This window comes from Saccopteryx bilineata, chromosome 11, assembly GCF_036850765.1.
Source record: "Saccopteryx bilineata isolate mSacBil1 chromosome 11, mSacBil1_pri_phased_curated, whole genome shotgun sequence".
NCBI lineage: Eukaryota > Metazoa > Chordata > Mammalia > Chiroptera > Emballonuridae > Saccopteryx > Saccopteryx bilineata.
Genome location: NC_089500.1, coordinates 64,334,364 through 64,357,232, shown reverse-complemented (window position 1 = coordinate 64,357,232; position 22,869 = coordinate 64,334,364). Strand labels below are relative to the sequence as shown.

The following is a 22,869-nucleotide window of genomic DNA, read 5'->3' as shown; positions in this document are numbered from 1 at the left end:
AACACTTGTGAGTGTTGGTGGGAATGTGAAATAGTTCAGCCAGCGTGGAGAGCAGTTTGGCAGTTCCTCAAAAAGTTAAACACAGACTTACCATATGATCTGTCATTTCTAGTCATGGGTATTTACTCAGATGAATCGAGAACAGGGACCCAAACACATGTTCATAGAGGTGGTGGTTGTGCAGTTTTGTGACTGCATTGAACGGTACTGAAATACTCTCCTGAAAATTGTTAATTTTATGTTGTGTGAATTTTATCTCAATAAATGATTTAAAAACAACAGGAACTGGAAAGCATAAAAGGAGGAAAAAGCACATTCAATGTGCATATATTGAAGACCTGTGAGGCATTTGGGTACAGTGGGCAATTGGATATGCAGAAAGGGCTTTGGGCTTCACCAATGCTCAGGTTATATTTTAAGGGTCTCACATGAACATTGTTTTCTTTAGGGACATGTAAAATGTAGATTATGAAAGTAACTGGATTTACTGTTAACTGCACTCTGTATAGCATTTGGTATAGGGGCTAATGACATCTTTTTAGGTCAGGTAGCTAAATATTAAGATGATCAAGCTGCTTTGTGATAGGTATAATTACCACACGAGGAAGATACTAAGAAACAGATAACCATCAACTCAGAGACTTCTCTTCATTTCTATCTCAGTCAATATTTTTCTTAGTGATTTAAAGATATAGAAAGTCCAGTTATCAAATTTACTAATTATCCAAAGCTTGGATAGATAGTAAATGTGTTGAATGACTATCAAAGGCATTTGCATTTGAGACTGCCCTGAGTCCACTTTTCTTTCCTTTCTATGTCAGTGTCTGAATATTCATTTAGATACCTTCCTTTCCTGTCTATATAGCCCATGCAGTTCTAAGTGAAGTTAACCCAGTGCTATTTCTAATGTGTTCCCCTATTGGCTTAAATTAATCTTCATATTCTATTCTCCTGGCCTTAGTGGTTGATTCAGGTGACATGAACCAGTACAGGTCCAAAGAACAGAAGAAAAGCTTGGAGACCTTGGAGAACAATGATGTCTTGGGCTTCAGAGAGCATACTGTCTTTTCTTCCATCATTCATTCATTCATTTCACCTTTTCTGTTGGCAAGAGTGCCCTTCCATCACATATTGGAAGGGTGCTCTGTTGTCCTGCTGGACGTCAACAGGAAGGAGATGGCAGCCGCTGTGCAGCTACAAGGAGAACTGAGCTTAGGATGAAGCTCACCTAAATAAGACAGAATGGGGAGGTGGAAAGCTTTTGGTAACTTTATTCAACCACTTCATTCTTTCTAAAAGTACCACTGGCCTTTATAGTTACATGAGCCAGCAATTCCTTTTAGTTGTTCAGACCACTTTGAGTCTGGTTTTCTACTACTTGCAACCGACAGTGTCCTGACTATCACAGTGATAAGTCAGTTTCGAAAGATCTCATCAGATTATATTCATTACATTTAATGTTTGTTAAACTGTTACATTGAAATTTGTAAATAAATGTTGGACTTTTTTACTTGGTTTTGGAAAACTTATTGTACAAGTACATTGTAGTAATCGGAAGAAAAAGGAGCAAATCCCTCCCATTGATGTGCCAACAGCAATAAAGGTTCAACTGCAACAGAAGGATGTACACAGCCCACACAGAGGTTGCACCTGGGTGCCCAGCTTGGGTGAATAGGGAGGCTGTGCATCTGGGCCCTACAGAACACCTACTACATAAGCATGGAACATACAGCAACTCTACCTTATACATAGAAACAAACACAGGGGGCAGCCAAAATGAGGAGACAAAGAAACATGTCCCACATTAAAGATCAGAACTAAATTCCAGAAAAAGAACAACAAAAAAAATGGAGACAAGTAATTTACTAGATGCAGAGTTCAAAATACTGGTTATGCCTGACCAGGTGGTGGCACAGTGGATAGAACGTCAGACTGGGATGTGGAGGACCCAGGTTTGAAACCTCAAAGTTGCTGGCTTGAGTGTGCACTCTTCTGGCTTGAGCACAGGCTCATCAGCTTGAGTGCGGGATCGCTGGCTTGACCATAGACATGACCCCATGGTCGCTGGCTTGAGCCCAAAAGTCTCTGGCTTCAAGCCCAAAGGTCGCTGGCTTGAAGCCCAATAGTTGCTGGCTTGAAGCCCAAGGTCACTGGCTTGAGCAAGGGGTCACTCACTCTGCTGCAGCCCCCTGGTCAAGGCACATATGAAAAAACAATCAATGAACAACTAAAGAGACTAAGAAGCCTCCACAAAGAATTGATGTTTCTCATCTCTCTCCCTGTCTACCTGTCCCTACCTGTTCCTCTCTCTGTCTCTGTCACAAAACAACAACAATAAGAAAAACACTGGTTATAAGGATGCTCAATGAGCATCCTTAGTGAACTTAGTGAGAACTTCAACAGCATAAAAAGGACATGGAAACCGTAAATGAGGGCTACACTAATGGAAATGAAGAGTAATTTATAAGAAGTCAACAGTAGAAAAGATGGAACCGAGAATCAGATTAGCAATTTGGAAGATAAGGAAGCAAAAACACCCTATCAGTGAAAACACAAAAAATAAAAATAATTCAAAATAATGAGGGTAGTGTAAGGAGCCTCTGGGACAATTTCAAGAGTACCAACATTTACATCATGGAGGTGCTGGAAGGAGGAGAGAGAGCAAGAAATTAAGAACCCATTTGAAAAAATGATGATAGAAAACTTCCCTAACCTGGTGAAAGAAATAGACCCAGGAGTCCAGGAAGCACAGCGAGTCCCAAACAAGATGAACCCAAAGAGGCCCACACCAAGACACATCACAATTAGAACGCAAAGGGTTAAAGACAAAGAGAGAATCCTAAAAGCAGCAAGAGGAAAAAAAGCAGCAAGAGAAGAGCAGTCAGTTATCTATAAGGGAGCTCCCATAATACTGTCAGTTGATTTCCCAACAGAAAGTTTGCAGGCCAGAGGTATTGGCAAGAATTATTCACAGTGATGAAAAGCAAGAATCTACAACCAAGATTACTCTACCCAGTAAAGCTATCATTTAGAATCAGAGGACAGATAATAAAGAACTTTCCAGATAAGAAAAAGCTAAAAGAGTTCATCTCACCAAACCAGTATTGCATGAAATGTTAAAGAGTCTTGTTTAAGAAGACGAAGAAGAAAATAAAAAGTATGAAAAATAAGACCCTGGTAACGTAGGTGGCTCAGCTGGTTAGAGTGTTGTCCCAGTATACCAACCAAGGGTGTGGGTTCAATGCCCGGCCAGGGCACATACAAGAAACAACCAATGAATGTACAACTAAAGGGAACAAATCAATGTTTCTCTCTTTCTTTTCTCTCTCTCTCTGTCCCTCCCTATTCTTTCTCTCTCTCTAAAATTAATTTAAAAATTTTAATATGAAAAATAAAGTGGCAATAAATACATATATATCAACAATTGAATCTAAAAAACAAGCAGAACAGAAACAGTCTCATAGTTGCAGAGGACACTTTGACCTTTGCCAGGTGGGAGAGGGGTTGGGGAGTGGGTGATGAAGGTGAAGGGATTAAAAAGTACAAACTGTAGTTACAGTATAGTCACAGGGATGCAAAGTACAGCACAGGAATATATACAATAATATTCTAATAACTATGTATGGTGCCAGATGGGTATGAGGTTTACTGGAATGATCACTTAGTAAGTTATATAATGTCTAATCACTGGGGTGTACACCTGAAATTAATATATTGATAATATTGTATGTGACCTGTAACTGAAAAATGAAAATGATTAAATAAAGATAAAGCCTGGAAGTTGGCACTGCTGGTAATCTCTGTGCGATAGGTGGTTAGAAAGACCTGGTTTTAGATCCCCACCTTTTTGCTTACTACCACTATGCGCTTGGCAACAATACATTGTTTTGTGTGTGTGTGTGTGTGTGTGTGTGTGTGTGTGTGTGTGTTTGTGTGTATTTGACAGAGACAGAGAGTGAGTCAGAGCATCAATTCTTCGTTGCAGCTCCTTAGTTGCTCATTGTTGAATTCTCGTATGTGCCTGGACTGTGGGGCTACAGCAGAGTGAGTGAGCCATGCTTAAGCCAGATGAGCCTGTGCTCCAGCCAGTAAACTCGGGGTTTCAAACCTGGATCATCCGGGTCCCGGTCCGATGCTCTATCCACTGCACCATCGCCTGGTCAGGCAACAGTACACTGTTTGTGGGATACCCGGCACAAACTAGACTCAGAGTGGATGCTGATGTAGTTTAGCAACGGCAGAGTGGTCACAATGGTGCCACACTAGCCTCACCCCTAAGAAAGTGTGTGATGGGAGGCCTGGACTGCGGCCCCCTACACAGCGCTTCTTTTCCATACCCTACTGGTTTCTCTTGAGCTCTCTCGGATTTGTCCTTCCTCTGAGCGTCCAGAGCAGGCGATGCCAGCTGAGCCTCAGAGTCCGAGTAATCCTAAGTGTCACTCGTCCTGACTGGACCAGCTGAGGTCAGTGACCAGTCTGGTGGGAGGGCAGTGGTGTGCATTGGTTGGCGTGACTCCAGTCACACACTGCCATCTCCGGATTGTGGTTATGGCTGCTTGCATAGAACCACGTGGATTCCTCAGGGAAAATGAGGAGCAACTGGGGAGGGAGAGAAGGAATGCATGCTGAAGAGGCCGGCATCAGGAGTGATTCAGATGGCAGCATCACCTGAGAGCGCATGTGGTCTGGCCATGTTCCTGGGGGAGGGGGGAACGGAGCCTGTGTGAGGGAGGGGCAGTCGTCTTCCCAGTTGGCATCTTGGACTGATACCCCTTCCATTCTGGAGCATAGATCAACTGCAGCTCTTTCCAAAGAGTGCCTGCAGGGTCTGGGGAGCACTGGAAACCAGGCCGTGGGAGGAAGGGTTGGGTGCTGGTGAGAGAAGACCCAGTGGCATCGTGGTAACTGGCGGGTGAAGCTCTTCTGTAAGATCTCCTGAACGAAACGGTGTAACTGGCCGTCATCATGTGTGAGTGCTGCTACATAGCCAGTGCTCGTAGCTACACTGCCCTGCACTGCCCCCTTGTCCCGCAGCGCTCCTTTGAGGGAGGCACCAGACCTACTACACAGAACTCTTACTGTCCTCATATGATAGATGAGGGTACCAAGGCACAGGGTACTTAAGTAACTTGCCTAAAGACACGGAGCTAGCAAGTGGCAAAGCCAGGGTTTAATCTCAAGTCCCAAGCTCAGGTTTCCGGGACCTTAGAGCAGTGATTCTCAACCTTAGCTGCACATGAGAATGTGCTGGCACCTGGGCATCGGGTGCCAACCCAGACCTGTCATCAACCTATCCTGGGTGGCCTCAGGCATAACTTCTGAAAGTTTCCCAGTACTTTTTAACCACAGCGAGGGCTGCTGGCCTGGAGCGTAGACACCACAGCGCAGCTGCCTCAGAAACACAGCGAGAATTTCAGGTATATGGAGCCGCAGGTATAAAACCACAGGGACATACAAGGACTGTGGTGATCCAAGGAAGGCAGGACCCAATTAAGGGCATTCAGTTTTTTGGAAAGTTAATGTAGTGCTATGCAAACAAAGCCCAGAGGAGGCCTGCCTTCTGCACACCTGTGCCTCTCAAACTCTCCATGCACACAGATCTCCGGGCACACGGCTTCAGAGCAGGTCTGCCCAGAGCCTGGGGCGTTCCTGGTTTCTAACAGCTTGTAGACATGCTGATTCTGCTGGTGCGCGGGCTTTCCTTGGATCAGCAAGGCCCCCAGGCTGCCACACTGTCTGTCTGGCCAGGTGGAGGTATACTCAAGGGGTGGCTTTCCCTCCCCCAGGGAGGACCAGGTTCTAAGCGGCAGGGTATCCAAAGTTGTATCTGCCTGCCTGGGGGACCTTACCTCTGTTACAAGTCTTCCGAGAGGGACTGAGGGCACTCTTTCGGGAGTGTGTGGCTGGCCTCCGGCACAGAGGGCTCACTCTAATGCTGAGAATGGCTGAGTGCGGTGCTGTGCTGGGAGCCTGCCTCTGCAGTTCAGTGCTGTGCTGGGAGCCTGCCTCTGCAGTTCAGTGCTGTGCTGGGAGCCTGCCTCTGCAGTTCGGTGCTGTGCTGGGAGCCTGCCTCTGCAGTTCGTCTGGGTGCAGAAGCTCAGGGAGCAGTGTTTCACGCCTCTGTGACCTAAATGCATAGAGCACCCCCTGGTTCCTTAACCATGAGCGCCAGCCTCAGAGGTCCCCACACTCTCAGGGCTATCCCTGAGACCTTTCCTATGCTCTTCTTTGTCGCAGAGAATCAGCAATTCACCAGCAGCAGGACTCCGTATAATTTACTGGGATCGGACCACCAGTGAGTTGCAGAACTGGAATTAAAATTCATGTCTATTGATTTTTTTATTCCTTTTATTTTCTATTGTGCTGTGAATTTTGTTTTCAAACTATTTATATAGTCATTTTAGCCAAATATGTTTCTGCAAATGCAAAAAAAAACCACCCAGAACAAAATCAAAAGATACTCACCAGCAGCAGCGAGGCGTGGCTGTCTGCCCAGCTTCTGTGTTAGAGCAGTTATGCTGCCGCCAGTCAGCCCTCCATCCCTGCACACCCTGCGTGGAACGACTGCGGTGCTAGATTACCTTGTCTGTCCTGTTTACTGCGAGCACACTGTTGCACTCTCCCCCCGTCTGCCCACACGTGGCTTCTGTCCGTCTAGGAACGCAGCTCTGTGTTTAGCAGCCGTTTACCACTCTTACTGCAAGTACACTGTTGCATTCTCCCCCCGTCTGCCCGCACGTGGCTTCTGTCCGTCTAGGGACGCAGCTCTGTGTTTAGCAGCCGTTTACCACTCTTACTGCAAGCACACTGTTGCATTCTCCCCCTGTCTGCCCGCACGTGGCTTCTGTCCGTCTAGGAACGCAGCTCTGTGTTTAGCAGCCGTTTACCACTCTTACTGCGAGCACACTGTTGCATTCTCCCCCTGTCTGCGCGCACGTGGCTTCTGTCCGTCTAGGGACGCAGCTCTGTGTTTAGCAGCCATTTACCACTCCGTGCCTGCCTTGCTAAGGCCCACTCCCTGGTCTCAGTTTGGTTCCGGGGTTTCCATCCTGATCCGCAGGCCCCAGGTCTGCATCGTGGGAAATTTATCTTCCACATACCATAGATAGTTCAAAAAAAGTGTTTACACATCTCTTTACTCTTTTTGCCCTTAACTGTCTATCATACAAGCTTTTCTTGAATAGTCCCTCTCCCCTTCCTTCGTTTTCTCTGGCCCCTCTCGGTACACTCTTAACAGTCTTCCCAGCAGACGCTCAGGGGGAGCTAACCTGCACCTCTGACCAGCCCCTTCTGCTGCAGGCTGCTCAACTTGTGAGGATCCTGTGACTCTGCCAGCCCTCCGCGGCCTTGACCAGTCCTCCAGAGGGCTGGATCTTCTCACTTAGACACATTCTCAGTGAAAACCAGTGTTCACCCAGAGGTCCGGTAGCTAACGTTTAACATTCAGTTGTAAATCAACATTTTTAAAAAAACCTGTGCAGTTATTACTAATTAACACAATTTTGCATTTATTTAGTGCTTTACAGTGTGCAAAATGTGTGTGTGCACGTGTGTACATACATATACATAGAGTCCAAGGCTCTGTACCTTTCACTCCCCTGTAAGGAGGGTAGTCAACTCCCAGCCCCTATTACTCACAGCCCATCAGCTACTGTAGTGCTAGGAGACTCAGCCCAAACATGGAAGAGGTGTGGCCCAGAAAACCCAGCTCTGCGCCTTAGACTCCTTGGCATGCTTCAGCAGAGAGAGAGAGAGAGAGAGAGAGAGAGAGAGAATGAGAGAGAGAGGGAGAGAGGGGGAGAGAGAGGAGGAGAGAGAGCCTGCCTTTCCTCTAACTTTTCACAGATGCGAATATTCATATGAGGGTCTCTCTTAAAGCCACATCACAACACTCTAATTAGCAGTTGGCACCTTAGCGAGTAAGGTGACATTCAGATGGCAGCCAGCCAGGTGTGTTAGGAAATAGGACCTGGAGTAGATGTCCAGGGAAGGAGGGGCGCCTGGAGGAGGGGGAAGGGCGTAGTGGGGTCCTGACACAGCCAGGTATGTGCCTCAGTGGGAGGCTGGTTGGAGGAGGCGTGGCCAGGGACTGGAGGCCGCCAGGGAGAGAGTGGTTGGCCGACTCAGGCTGGAGGTAAGGGCAGCAGTGTCGGGGCAGCACCTGGAAGACTGTGGGGAGACAGTCAGAGATCCGGAGTGAGCTGAGCAGCAGCACCCTCGTTTCTTCTTTCAGGATGAACTTGGCTCAGTGGTTCCCAGTCCGGGCGAGGGAACAGGCATGTGCCTGAGGACAGCAGTGCCCTGTAGGAAAGGCTGCCGAGCAGTGTCTCAGGGAGGGCGCCGGGGGGGGAGTCGTTCGTTGGCCTGGGACATAAGAGAGGACTCGCACTGCCCAGCAGAGGGGACCTTGTTGTTGAGTCTCAAACCACGACTCAGAGTTTCTCAGGCACGTGGGGAAGAACTGGCAGAGGAGAACACGGAGAACATGATGGGGGCTTGGAGAAAAGTCGTGGCGCGAAGTACGGAGCATGTCAGGGCAGCGCCAAAGTCACCTGTTAGAGCGGACAGTCTCGCAGGGAGAGCCCTGGGCGCCGCAGTGGGAACCGGCGCGGCGTACGAATGAGGTGTGTCCTCATGATGGTCCATTCACAGGATAATAAAGGTCGAATGAAAGCAGCAGCAAAGGAAGGGCCTCAAGAGACTCGCAGGAGGCAGTCACATTTGGTCGCCAGTTTGATGTGAGGACCCCAAGAGTAATTGGCAATTGACAGGTCGCCCGCCACAGGGAGTCAGAGGCAGAGTGGGGGGTGTTTACTGATGCAGGAAGTGCCGGGAGCCCACACGCTCCGGAGAACGAGAAGACGTGGGGTCGTGAGCGGAGAGCTCGGCAGCGGGGGTCTGGCGAAGGGGGAGAGGCAGTCCGGGCTCCTGAGCGGAGAGCTCGGCAGCGGGGGTCCGGGGTCCTGAGCGAAGAGTTCGGCAGTGGGGGTCTGGCGAAGGGGAGAAGCGGTCCGAATGAGGTCGGATCCTTCGTGGAGGTGGTGTCTGGTGAGGGCCAGAGGCGGTTTCGGTACTCAGCTAAGACTCACTGAGTGGACACTGCTGCAGAAGCTGTGGAAGGAATAGGCTGGACTTCAGCCATGCCCTGCGCTCCTCATGTACATCCTCACAGCCTTCCCGACTTTTCCGCTGGCTGTGCCCTGCGCATTCCCACTCGGCAGGGCCGACACAAGGCAGGGTCTGCGCCTGCTCCGCGGGTGGAACATGGGTTTCTCTGCAGCTGGGGCCTCCCCTGGCCTCCTCGGAGACTCTCCCTTATACAGGACGTCAGAGGGCATCAGCCCCGACAGAACCCTGCTGGGGCTCCCCGCCAGCCCTGGGTAGGAGCTGCGTGAGCATGGTCAGGCCCTCCTGTCCCTTCACTGCCTCTGTTTTCTCGTCTTAACATCTCCCACCCCTGCTGCCCTTGCTTTTCCCAGAACACAACAAGTAGTCCCACCTCAGGGCTTTTCCTGATATTGTATCTCGTCACATTGCTCAGCTCTCTACCCCAAGTCATCCCAGCAGAGAGGCCTTCCTGCATCAGCCAGTTTAAACGAGCCCCACCCCATCTCGTTAGGCAGCATCCCCTTCACCTGCTGTATCTGGAGGGCGCTTGTTACCGAGAACTGTTGTCTTGCTTTTCCATACCCGGACTGTCAGCTCTGTGACAGCTAAGGCCATTTCTCTTGACTACGGCGGTGCCCCAGGTTGTGAAGCAAGGCTTAGCGAGCAGTAGGCCCTCGATAAATATTTGTTGGAAGCAAGGAAGAAGTGATTGAACCTTGCCATCCTGGGCAATGTGTTAAGAATGCCCCATACCTGTTATTCATTGCGTGCTTAGAGCACCCCAGAAAGACAGGCAGGCACGGTTCACAAGGCCCGTGAAGAGGCAGGCCCAGGCAGAGAGGGCCATCTTCCCCTGTCGCCATGGGCCCCGGGCCCTGGGACAGACGAGGGGCCCTCCCCTGAGGGTGAGGGGCATGGGCCAGGCGCTCATTCCCGGAGGAAACGTGTGTGTCTGTGTCCAGCAGCCTCTCTCAGCTCTGCAGTTGAGACGGTCACCTGCCAACCACAGGAGGTCAGGGGTGGGCACTAATGAAGGTGGGAGAGCTGTCAAGGGGAACAGGCAGGGAAGCTGGCCCAGAATGACAGGAGTTACAAGTGTGCGGAAGGCTCCCCTGAGGTGGGAGCCCCGTTTGTGGTGATTGCCGCCATGGCATGTCTTCGGGTCCCGGGTCTCCTTGGCCGTCTCTGGGTCCCGGGTCCCCTCGGCCGTCTCTGGGTCCCGGGTCCCAGGTCATCCCGGGTCTCCTTGGCCGTCTCTGGGTCCCGGGTCTCCTTGGCCGTCTCTGGGTCCCCGGGTCCCCTCGGCCGTCTCTGGGTCCCGGGTCCCCCCGGCCATTTCTGGGTCCCGGGTCCCCTCGGCCATCTCTGGGTCCCAGGTCCCAGGTCATCCCGGGTCTCCTTGGCCGTCTCTGGGTCCCGGGTCTCCTTGGCCGTCTCTGGGTCCCCGGGTCCCCTCGGCCGTCTCTGGGTCCCGGGTCCCCTCGGCCATTTCTGGGTCCCGGGTCCCCTCGGCCATCTCTGGGTCCCAGGTCCCAGGTCATCCCGGGTCTCCTTGGCCGTCTCTGGGTCCCAGGTCTCCTCGGCCGTCTCTGGGTCCCGGGTCCCCTCGGCCGTCTCTGGGTCCCAGGTCCCAGGTCCCAGGTCATCCCGGGTCCCCTCGGCCGTCTCCGGGTCCCGGGTCTCCTTGGCCGTCTCCGGGTCCCGGGTCTCCTTGGCCGTCTCTGGGTCCCGGGTCTCCTTGGCCGTCTCCGGGTCCCGGGTCTCCATGGCTGTCTCTGGGTCCCAGGTCTCCTTGGCTGTCTCTGGACCCCGGGTCCCCTTGGCCATCTCTGGGCCCCGGGTCTCCTCGGCCGTCTCTGGGTCCCGGGTCCCCTCGGCCGTCTCTGGGTCCCGGGTCCCCTCGGCCGTCTCTGGGTCCCGGGTCCCCTCGGCCGTCTCTGGGTCCCAGGTCCCAGGTCCCAGGTCATCCCGGGTCCCCTCGGCCGTCCCTGGACCCCGGGTCTCCTTGGCCGTCTCTGGGTCCCAAGTCTCCGTGGCCGTCTCTGGGTCCCGGGTCCCCTCAGCCGTCTCTGGGTCCCGGGTCCCCTCGGCCGTCTCTGGGTCCCAGGTCCCAGGTCATCCCGGGTCCCCTCGGCCGTCCCTGGACCCCGGGTCTCCTTGGCCGTCTCTGGGTCCCAAGTCTCCGTGGCCGGGGCGAAGGTGCGTGGTGTGGAGCTGGACTTGACGGTGGTGTCAGGGCTGGTGGGAGAGGAGCACATGGGTCTCGGGATGGAACAGGAGGGGCCAGGCTGGGTCCACCTGAGTAGAGGGAAGGCAGAGGTAACAAAGGGCTGAAAAGGGAGCTAAGAAGGGACTATGACCTGAAGGTTCAGCAGAATCAAGGAGCAGACGCAGGAAAGCAGAACGGGGCAAAGTGGAAAAGGGTGAATGGCCTGGTTAGGAGCACTAGCAGAAGCAACGTTTCCAGGTAGGGCGGTCCTAGGCATTGAGGGAGGATGGGGGATGCAATGGGGCCATCTGGGGGAGGGAGGGTGGGTCCCAGTGGGGCCGTCCCGGGGGAGGGAGGGCAGGTCCCAGTGGGGCAGTCCCGGGGGAGGAGGACGGGCCCCGGTGGGGCTGTCCCTGGGGAGGGAGGGTGGGTCCCGGTGGGCTGTCCTGGGGGAGGGAGGGCGGGTCCCAGTGGGGCTGTCGGGGGGGGGGGGGGAGGGCGGATCCCAGTGGGGCTGTCCTCCGGGAGGGAGGATGGGTCCGGTGGGGCCGTCCCGGGGGAGGGAGGGCGGGTCCCAGTGGGGCCGTCCTGGGGGAGGGGGGAGGGGGGTGGGTCCCGGTCGGGCCGTCCCGGGGGAGGGAGGACAGGTCCCAGTGGGGCTGTCCTGGGGGATGGGGGTCCCTTGGTGTGGCCCTGTGCTCTGATGGCTGTAGAAGCAGTCACTGGTGGCCTGAGTAAGGAGAATGTGGAAGGCTGGAACTTCTGTATTAAAGGGATTCCATATGGATTTTGATGAAGGTGGGCCTTGGGGTAAGGGTGAAGACTGTGGTCTGTGTACCCATCTGGGGTAAGTGCCAGAGCAAGTCAGGACAATGGGGACCCCCTTCCTCATGACAGCCAAGCAGGGTGTTCCTGGCTAGCTTCCCTTAAGGCTGTTTTTAGCAGTAGCAGTGGCTTAAAGAACTGTATAAGGGGAAGGGTGAGGGAGCAGAGGAGTAGTTTTCTAATGAGGTTGGGTGACAGCTTCATGTTTTGGGAAGGGGACGGTGGCAGGAGAAGGGGAACAGGACAAGGACATAGTAGACAGACTCTAACTAAACAGCCAGGAATCAGCCTCTTACACAGTTGACCAAAGTTGAATATTCATTCTTTCACTGAATGTCTAGCTAACTACATGTCTTTAGAGATACATTTTATGTTATTTGAACTTTCCCCAAAATACCTATATTAATTTCTTTGTGTTTTTATTCTTTTCTAATCAGAGATTCTCCAAATTCTGAACACATTTGTTTTCCTCCTCTGAAAGCAGCCTTCCCGGAAGGTTTGGGAAGCTGTAAATCTGGACAGTGAGCTCTGCATCTGCCTGAGCGACTGGCCAGGCTCGAGTTGACAGTACTGGTCTGGGGTTCACCTGTCCTTCTCAGGTTCTGGAATGTCCTCGACCCCCACCCTGGGCCTTGCCCTGGCTGCACTGGTTTGTGGGAGTCACCCAGGGTCCTAGGCTGCACAGTTTAATACCTGTGTGCTTTCCACATGGCCTCTGGTTCGAGAGGGCCGCTGACACAGAGCGAGGCTGGGGCACCATGTGGGAGGTGGGCTGACCTGTCTAGGGTCCTGCCTCTCACCACTGCGGTCCAGCCCTGGTGGGCGCCCCTGGCCTGACCTGGCCTGGTCTTCATCTGGCAGAGGCGCACACATTTCTACACATTCCTACCTTAAAGCATTGCTCTGGGCTTGAAGGGCCAGCCTGTTCAGAGGTCCTAACTCCTGCAGCCCCCTCTCTGCCTGGCCCTAGGTCTGCTCTGAGCTGTGGTTACACCCTGTGTTTCCAGATGGGCCCACCCACTCTTCAGAGCTTCCCTCACAGGCCTGTGTCCGAACCTGACTCTGTCCATGGTGCCCACGGAGCAGAGTGAGGCATGGAGTGGCAGCAGCAAACCTTACCAGTTGACTGTGTCCTTATGGTGTTTCTGGATCTTTTCCTGTGGTTCTGACCCCGGCTTCCATTTACTCAACAACTTTTTATCAAGGGCCTGTTGAGTGCCAGGCAGTGTTAGAGGCTCTGGGGATCTATCAGCAAGCAAGGCAGGTGAAAAGCCGTTTTTCTGTGGAGTTTCTATCCTCGGGGAACCTTCCCTCACTCTTAGCACCCAGGTCCCTCTTCCAGATATGTTCCCTGGTCGATATGCTTTTGAGTGTTAAGTTCTTAAAACGTGCCTTGAGTTTACGCTGTGCCAGGCACAGTTCTGAGTATTTTGTGTGCATTATCTCATTAGCATCTATATCACTTCCAACAAAACTGTACGAAGGAGGCTCTATTAATATCCTCCCTTCACAGACGAGAAGCCAAGGGAACAGACACCGCGTCTGGGTGCCGCCCACGTTCCCTCACTTGTGGGACTAGGTCCCGACTCAGGCCGTCTGACTCCAGGGTCCACACCTATCCTCCCCACCACAGGTGGCCTCACACTTGGTCCTGCCATGCTCCTTAGACCTTAATTCTGTCTTCCTGCCGGACAGAAATGTCCCCGTGACACCCAGTGCAGGTGTCTGCCTGTCAGGGCTCCAGAGTCCCCAAGTCGCTCCTTCACAGGCTCTCAGGATGAGCCGGGCTGTCGTCCTGTCCGCAGTCGCCTGCACCTGCTCTAAGAATGGGGCTGGTGGGTTTCGCCGGCCCCCACTCCTGTGTCGCGGCTCCTCCGTGGGGCTGGTGGGTTTTCCAGGCCCCCACTCCTGTGTCGCAGCTCCTCCGTGGGGGCGGCAGTCGTCCTGCCCCCAGTTCTCCTGTCCTCCCCATCCGGGTCTTCCTGCCGCTCTTCCCCTCAGCCTTGCACTCCCTTCTGATCTTGCAAATCCAGGTCCTTGGAGAAATCAGACATTATGAAATATGAAAAGTACTTGCGAAGTAATTGAAGAATCACTGCGAATTTTGAAGCCTATAGAGAGAACACACCTACTTGCTCACATTATTTAATTGTTAATGGCAGATTTAATTAATGGAAATCAGGTCTCTGATTTTCATCACACATACGGAGCGGCTGGGGGAGGAGGGGGAGGGGTGACCGTTTATAGGGCAGAGGGAAAAGACACCAGAATCGGGAATCATAAGAGTCTGAGGGGAAAGAAAAATTCCCGAGGAGAAGCAGTTCACGATCGTGTGTGTTCATTCACGTGTGCAGATTCAGTACAATGCATTTCAGAATGAGTTCCCAGTGACTTGTGAATGGGTGACAGGGCTTCTTATCAGGCGCAGGCGCTGCGGGGACCCAGGTACTCTCCTGGTGCTGCACGCCACCGCCACCGTCCACACAGCTACCAGAATGTTCTTTCTGAAATGCAAATCAACCCTGCCACTGCCTTGCTTAAAAAATGAAACCTTTGCTTCCCACTCACTGACTATGGGCTGTGTTCCTGGGCTTCAGGCTACAGTTGACACCCCGACCTCCCTCCGGCCCCCCCGGCTCCTTCCCTGGCCCTTCCACCTGGTCTGACTACAGCATCTACTGAGGGGTGTTCCTGTGTGCCCTCTTGCTGCCAGCTCTGTTTGCAGGACCCCCTCATTACTGACTCGTTTCTGCTTACCCTGTAAGCCTCAGTTCATTAACACTGGAGGTACCCTTTGACTCAAGAATCTGACCTTGGAGGATGTACCTTCAGAGATGCTTACTTGAGCACAGAAATGCTCACGGTGTAGATGCCACGATGTGCCTCTCAGCATTGTCTATAATAGTGGACGAGGGCAGGCATCCTCCTGTGCGCAGTATGGAACTGCTGACGTGAGCCGTGGGGGTCCGATCCTACAACAGGATACTGTTCAGCAGGTAAAATAAATGGTTCAGGTCTGCAAGAAGTAAGTGAAGACTCCCTTCCTGTCGTCTGTCCCTCTCTCCAATTCTCTCTGTCTCTGTCAAAAAAAACAACAAAGATGTTGAGGAGAAGCACGCCAGACACGGTGCCCGCAGGTGCGTGTGTGCAGACAACCCACCGGGCCGCGTAGCGGTGAGGGGTGCGGAGGTCCGGGCTCTCAGGGTCTTCCTGGTCACTGATACCTACCCTCTGGCCTTTCTGCTTTTGCCTTTTCAAACCATGTGTTGTTTTTTTCAAAAACATTATTTAATGTAAAAAAAAAAAAAAAATCAGGCTTCAGTAAGCTCCTGAGAAGGCAGGTCTGTCCCAGCTGCCCTCTCTGGAGCCTGCACGTCACCTGGGGTGACGGCCGAATGTCCGTTCTGATGCTGCTGCTGCGCCGCCTGCGAGCCCAGTGGGTCCCGGAGCTCGTCCACTAGCCTCAGCACTCCGTGGGCTCCCAGTGTGAATGTTGGGGGCCCCCAGTCCCTCTAGAATTCTGTCGATGGTGCTGCGGCCCAGGAAACTGCGGAGTACCCTGCCGTTCCCAGCAGAGGGGTGTGGGTGCTGCTCAGAAGCCGCTGGCAGGCCTGGCGGATACAAGGTCCTGAACACGGGAAGCCACCCAGCACTCCCACTGTCTGAGCAGGACCTCCGTGGGCCGGGGGAGCAGCAGTGGGGGACTCCCCAGCGCCGCTGGTCCTGGGCTCTGCTCAGGCAGATGAGACTCAAAGGCAGGGCGGGTGGGGCGGGGCGGGGCAGGAAGGGGACTTCCTCCGTGTTGTTCTGTGAGGCCGTAGAGGAAGCTGCAGTGGGGTAATCACAACCACTTGGCCTGTGGGCACTTCCTGTGATAAATCTCATCTGACCACATGTTTAAGCCGAGCTCAGGGTAACTGCTCACTGAGTTCAACCCTGTGGCTGCACAGAGGCCTGAGCTTTCCGTCCTCCCACAGCCTGCTGGGCCTGTCTGGGGCACGGATGCTCCCTTGGAAAGGGACACTGACGAATGGTGGGGCCTGGAAGATGGGGACCTGACACTTTTCCAAAAAAGACAGGCCTGTGCCGTGAGCTGTGTGTGGGAAGCAGACCAGTGTTGGTGGGGTGCTTAGACAGGGCCCGTGATCGCTGTAGAGAGTTCCGAGGTCAAGGAGAGAGGCTCCTCTGGACAGGGAGGACATCGTGCGCCAGGCTCTGCAGGGCAGGCTCTCAGCCACCCCGTGAGGGAGGGAGGACCTGTCCCACAGCTAGGAAACAGGCTCAAGGAAGTGAGTGGCCCAGAGAACACAGCCAACATGTGCCAAAGCCAGAGGTAGAGTGCGGGTCCCTGGGCCACGTGGTCTCCTGTGTGGGCTCATGAACCGGAGGCCCAGACTGAACCTCAACAGCCCCCATCCGGGTGCCACAGTGAGCTGCTGCTCAGCACGGGGAGGCCCTGGTGTCCCTGGACACTCCTCGCCTTCTCACCTGGACGGGCCACCTGAGGTCTCTTGGCTGAACGTCCAGCTTCAGAGAGAGACACGGTGGACAGCTTGGAGTGCGCACGCCCCTGTGGGCGCCCAGCAGCCTGCAGCGAGGACAGGAGCGCCTGTTTACTTTGGACTGGTGTGTGTGGGAGCCTCCTCGCTTCTTAGCTGCATGCCTGGTGGCCCTCGGAGGGAGGCATCAGGCTGAGGGCACGAGCCAGGACGAGCGTGGCCTGCGCAGGCTCACCCAGCGGCTGGCTGGAGGCCTGGCCTCGGCCTCCCCGGCAGCACCAGGTTGCTCCCTCAGGCCTTTCTCCTCTGTTTACCTCCCACTTGGCTCTTCTCTGAGGCCGTGGGACAAGGATGCGGTGAGGGTCTGTTAATGTCCACACTCCACCCTTGATACCCTGTAGGTCCTGGGGGGGGGTGCTTTCCCTGCAGAGGGGTGATGGGGCATGACACTCTTCCTGCCTGGCTCTGGTCTGGGCACCTGTCCCCTTTTTTGCTCTAAGGAAGGGTTTGTTCCTTTCCGGCCAGGATGTTTGTGTACATGGCATCTGCTGCTAGCCTGTCATCCTCACCGGGGAGGTCTGACTGCCAGCCTTGTCTTGGGCTGCCCTCTGCATGTTTCCATCCTTGCAACGTCTTCATACAAGAAGTCAGTCTGCCCGTCGTGAGCCTCATGGCTCCGTAGGGAGCCTGGTGGCAGGTGGGGCTCGCTGCTCTGTGACTTCTGGTCTCTTCAGGGGAAACACATGGGGAGTGCTGGATTCTGGGCTTTTGTAGCCTGGAGCAGCCCGCCTCTGAGGCACAAAGAACTGTGATGGCTTACCCAGAATCACAAGGTGGTGGTCCCGGGGTTCAGTCCAGCCTAGCTTACTGCGAAGCTGGCTGTCCCCACAGCAGCCTTGCTCTGTAACACACACTCACTGGGTAACCTCAGGAAGGACATAAGTGCTTGCCTTTGGAACCACTCTGCAAGGCTCTGGCTGGGCTGTCACCATGCTGAGAAGAACCTTGGTCCTGGCAGTCAGCAGGGCACGTGCCCGACTCAGGATCAGACACCTGGGCTCCAGCCCTGGCACAGCCGCTCGCTGTGTGACTGGGCCAGTTGCTTTGTCTCTCTGGGCAGCAAAGTGTACCTGTAACATAAGTCTTGGACCAGATTCAGACTCAGCAAGCTTTTCCTTTAAAGATGGTCAATGTTTTAGGCTCTGTGAGCCACACATTCTCTTTCGGGACAACTCAGCTGGGCCACTGCAGCACAGAAGCGGCCATGGATGGTGTGTAAGCAAGTCCTGAGTGTGGCTCTGTTCCAGTAAAACTTTATATGCACAGCCAAGTGGCAGGCCAGGATTTGCTTACGGGTGGTTGCTGGGTAAACGACTGTTTTTTAGGTTGCTCCCTTGCATTGGGGCAGCGCCACGTGTGTGGTCTGTGGAAGGCTGTGGTGCCGCCTCTCGTGGCAGCAGATGCAGTTGCGGAGAGGCAACTGTTTGCTATTGTTTGGTAGGGGAGTGCTGGATATGGGGTTTTCCCCCCAGCCTGTTTTTCTGGGGAGGAGAGAGAGAGGACAGAGAGAGAGAGAGAGAGAGAAGAAGAAGAAGAAGAAGAAGAAGAAGAAGAAGAAGAAGAAGGGGAGGAGGAGGAGGAGGAAGAAGAGGAGGAGGAAGGAGAGAGAGAGGAAGAAGAGAGAAGAGGGAGAAGGGGAGTGCCGAGGGGCTTGGGAGCCCTGAGATTTCTGCCAGGCCTGTTTGGCTGGGGGCGCTGAGGCTGGTGGGGGCCTGTGAGTCCGGGAGGGAAAAAGGGAAGCAGTTTTCCCTGCCTGTTTGCTCGTCTGCTGCGATGAGACTCTAATGAACAGAGTGGCCCTCCATCTTCTGGCTCCACAGTTCCTTTACCGTCTGCCTGAATGCAGAGGGAACCTGCCTGGCCATGGCGGTGGCCACTGGCTTTACAGGGTGGTTGCCAATCCCTGAGCTAAAGGGTCCCAGTCCTTTCATCCTTTGTCCTCTAGGACTCTGTCTCTGTGGTTGGTTCAGGGTGGGAGTTAGACTTAAACATAGTCAGTCGCCAGTCTGCTTTGATGCTGGTCGGGACATTAGCATCTGTCAGTTGTTAATGCAGTTGCGTTCTGTGAGGGGGCCAGAGAAGAATTTCAGTCTTTGTAACCAGTTCTGTTTTTCTCTTTGTAGAATGCTGAGCTGTATAAACTGTCTTCACAGCAATTCCATGAGGCAGCTTCGAAAATGGAAAGCACGATAAAGTAAGAATTTGTTTATTACTTTTGTAAACTTAGCCTGTATTTGTAAAAATCCCCATACATGGCTTGAAACCTGCACCACCTGCCTGATTTCAAATGTCTCTAATGACGCAGAGCACCATCTTCTACTCGGTTCTCTCGCCTGGGCCGGGGCAGCCGCTGGGTCGTCTGTGTGGAGGCCTCAGCAGCACTCACCTCTCCCCAGCACCCGGCAGCCAGGGCGGGGCTCTGTGGACTGGCCAGGCTATTCCAGGCGGGCTATCCTATGAGCTGGCCACCAGGCCGTAGGGAAGCCACGGAAGGGGTGCTGCTGGTCTCCCATTTATGGAGGTAGCTTTTGAGGGGTTCTCTTCCCTGTGAGCCCCTCTGCATGCCTAGCCCCCTTCCATAAGCTCCTGCTAACTCCCAGAAGGACCGGAGCTCAGGGGCAGCAGGGCTTGCTCGGCTGCACAGTGCTGAGGGCAGCACTCTGTCCCCCCGTCACACTCCCGTGCTGCTGGGGGAAGCCCCGAGAGCCGGAACACTAGGGTGGGGTGTGCATGCAGAACGTCCAGTACAGACGCTGTTCTGCCCAGTTTTGGGTGTAGGTCAGGGGAGGTCTGAGGGCTCTTGTGGAGAAGGGCCAGCTGGGCCCTTGGGTCCTTTGTGTGAAGATGGGCTCCGTGGACCCAGTATAACTTCATAAAACAACCTGAGGCTCCGCCCAACGTCCTCCTCCTCCCTCCCAGGTCTGTCCCTTTCAAGGGTGAGTCAGGGTGACTCCCAGGCAAACCAGCCGTAGTGCAGAGTGGTGACGGGTTGTGTCTGGCACCACGAGAAGGAAACAGGAGGTTTGGGTGACTAGGAGGTGACACATTGCTTGCAAACACGTGGTGAGAAACACGTGAGGAGTCAGCAGGGGCAGGGGACAGACGTGCATGCAGTTCAGGCCCAGGGTTGCACCGTGTGCCTAAAGCTGGCAGGAGTACCCCTAGGTTGGGGTCGAGACCCCTAAAGAGTAGGTTTGGGAAAGAGAAGACAGTTATCATGACGAGTTCAAGACCTGTAGTAAGTAGTAATAGGAGACCCAGAAAAAGAATTTTCCATTGGGCAGATGGCGTTGAGGAAGGGTCTTTTGCCTGCCCACTGGGATTCTACAGGGCCTGGCTGTGAGTAAGCACCATGAGCTGTGTGGACCCTGGGGAATGGACTGTCCCAGTGCCCTTGCAGGAAGCCCTTCTACACGCTCGCACGCACGCACGCTCGCTCCCACGCACGCACGCTCACTCCCACGCTCGCTCGCTCACACGCACGCACGCACAGCCCCGTCCTCACAGGTGAGAGCCCATCTGGCTCACCTGGGGCTAAGAAATACTCAGAATCACAATCAGTGAGAGAAAGAGGTTGGGAAGCAGTCATGCCTCAGAGGGGGATGAGTGACAGCCACCCTAGTAATGAAATCCCTGGAAAGGGCTAAATCAGGGTTAGCTCCTCACCCTGGCCCACCGCCTGAAGTGTCTGTGAGGCAGCAATGCCTAATGCACCGCCCCTCCCTCCAAAGCCCCTCCCTCTCCTCTGGTCCTGCTGAGGGAAGAAGCTCCAGGGAAGCCAGGCAGCTTTACAGTCCCTAGCCATGCATCTTGTCACCTGTTATGTGGCCTCCCTTCCCGAGAATTGGGACTCCTGGCCTCCTAGTCCCTGGCTTAGTGCATTTGACTCCACCGTCATATTCCTTCTCATCCCTACAGCCTCTGAAGGCAAAGGGGGCTGGGCGAAGGGAAGGGCTACTTGTCTGCACCGCCTCTTGACTACCACCGCGCTCACTAAGCATATTGCTAATGGCAGGTGATCTGTAGGCTCTCCAGCTCTATGCTGTCACTCACTGTTGGTTCCATTTCAGATGAAAGACAGAGCTAGAGAGGCGGTCCACTGTCACACACGGTTACCTGCTGGGCTGGGCTTAGCTTAGCTGAGATTGCTTTGGGGCCACTGTGCTTCACTATTTGTCTTTGCATCTTCCCTGTCCCTGAAGGGCCCCTCTAGACATAAGATGGGCAGAAGGATAGAGCTAAGAACCTGCCAGGGCTTTGGAGTCAGGACAACCTGGAATCATACCTCAGCCCAGATTCTGACTGGCTCTTGTGCCCTTGGGCAAGTCACTTAACCTCTCTGGTTTTCTTATCTACAAAGCAAAGAACAACCCATTTAGAGTTTGAGTGAGGAACTACCTAGGAAGTAGACCTAATGAAATGTAGAAGAGAAAGGCTCTTAGCATAAGTAACTTTCAGCAGAACTTACTTTTTCTAAAAGACTCCTTGCCGCCCTGGCCGGTTGACTCAGTGGTAGAGCATTGGCTGGGTGTGTGGAAGTCCCAGGTTTGATTCCCGGCCAGGGCACATAGAAGAGGAGCCCATCTGCTTCTCCACCCCTCCCCCTCTCCTTCCTCTCTGTCTCTCTCTTCCCCTCCCGCAGCCAAGGCTCCATTGGAGCAAAGTTGGCCCGGGCGCTGAGGAGGCTCTATGGCCTCTGCCTCAGGCACTAGAATGGCTCCAGTTGCAATGGAGCAATGCCCCAGATGGGCAGAGCATCACCCCCTTGTGGGCATGCCAGGTGGATCCCGGTCAGATGCATGCGGGAGTCTGTCTGCCTCCCTGCTTCTCACTTCAGAAAAATTAAAAAAAAAAGATTCCCTACCCCTGGCCTTGAGGCTGGTTTCCCAGGCTGTGGCCTTGGGCTAGTTCTGCGAGGTTGCAGGTGTTCCCAGAATGTTTCTCCCTGAATTAATCCTATAGATAAGCATTGCAATTGAGCTTGTTTCACTGCTTTGTTTTACTGCTAGGTTCTCCCTCTTCCCCATTTCCCAATCAGGGTGTAATTCTGTCTTTAAAAGCTGACTTCAAACTGTGCTCAGAGCCGCATGATTTGAATGACTTAGGTCTCCCTGTGGTCCCGGCTTTAAAATAAAGACTTTAATTTGGCTTCTTAATTGTGTGGCAAAACGTCTGTTTCTCGCTGTTCTGATACAACACCATGATGTCAACAGTTACTGGTATAGTATCTTACTGTACAAATCTGTAGAGAATTTTTGAGTTTGAGCCAAACAGATAATAGTTGTGGAGAAGCAACATCTCAAAAACTTGAGAAAAGGCTCTGGAGGATGGCAGTCTTACAGTTTATTTTATACACTGGAGTCAAAGGAGGAAGGACAGATGAAGGGGGCGGGAGAAGGCAAACTGGGAAACTCTCTGGGATTGGATAAGAAGTCAAATGGAGAGTGTAAAGCCAGGAGCCACAGCCAGGGCCACTATCACAGCAGTCGCTTGGCCCATGCAGGTTCGCATTGCATTCAGACAGTCGGTAAAGAAACAATGGAGCCAAGAACTGGTGGGCCATTATTTTTAATTCTAGCTTGCACCCAGCGGGCAAGTAAAAACACAGACTGGGCTCCAAAACCCTCTGACATTCAGTGCTGTAAAGCCAGCAGGCAAGGCCAAGGCCACCATCAAAGCAGCCAGGCCTATGCAGGTTCGCATTGGATTCGGACAGTCGGTAAAGAAACCATGGAGCCAAAAACTGATGGGCCATAGCCTTTGATCCTAGCTTGCACCCGGCGGGCAAGTAAAAATACACACTGGGCTCCAAAACCCACTCACATTCAGTGCTCACAAAGCCACTGACTTATCCGAGTTTCCTAGAATCAAAGGTTTCTAGCTCACCAGACTTATTCTCCTCAGTTCCCCATCTCCTTCCTTATCCCAAATACAAACTCTACACAAACTGGCATCTCACTCAGCACTCCACCATCTTGGCTGCTTCTCCTGGCCTCCTCCACGTGGCTTTTCTCTGCTCTCCTCTGCTCTCTCTTCTAATGATAATCTCAGGAACCAAGCGCCAAGTCCCGTTCTGCCTCCATTTTATAGTGTAGAAGTCCAAACCCTTAATCCAATATACATAATAGGGAAGTCTCTAATACAAAGTCACTGCTCTGAGGCATGATA

The 22,869-nt window shown here is 53.4% G+C and overlaps 1 protein-coding gene across 2 annotated transcripts in view; it reads left to right on the top strand.

Moving 5' to 3' along the window:
- The window catches only part of CHCHD6 (coiled-coil-helix-coiled-coil-helix domain containing 6), a 347,090-nt gene that overhangs the window by 269,157 nt on the left and 55,064 nt on the right, over positions 1-22,869 (top strand). For both annotated transcript variants that reach the window (XM_066247225.1, XM_066247224.1), the window contains one exon: positions 18,825-18,895. In XM_066247225.1, the coding sequence (XP_066103322.1) occupies positions 18,825-18,895 (71 nt within the window). The remainder of the gene's footprint in view (positions 1-18,824; positions 18,896-22,869) is intronic.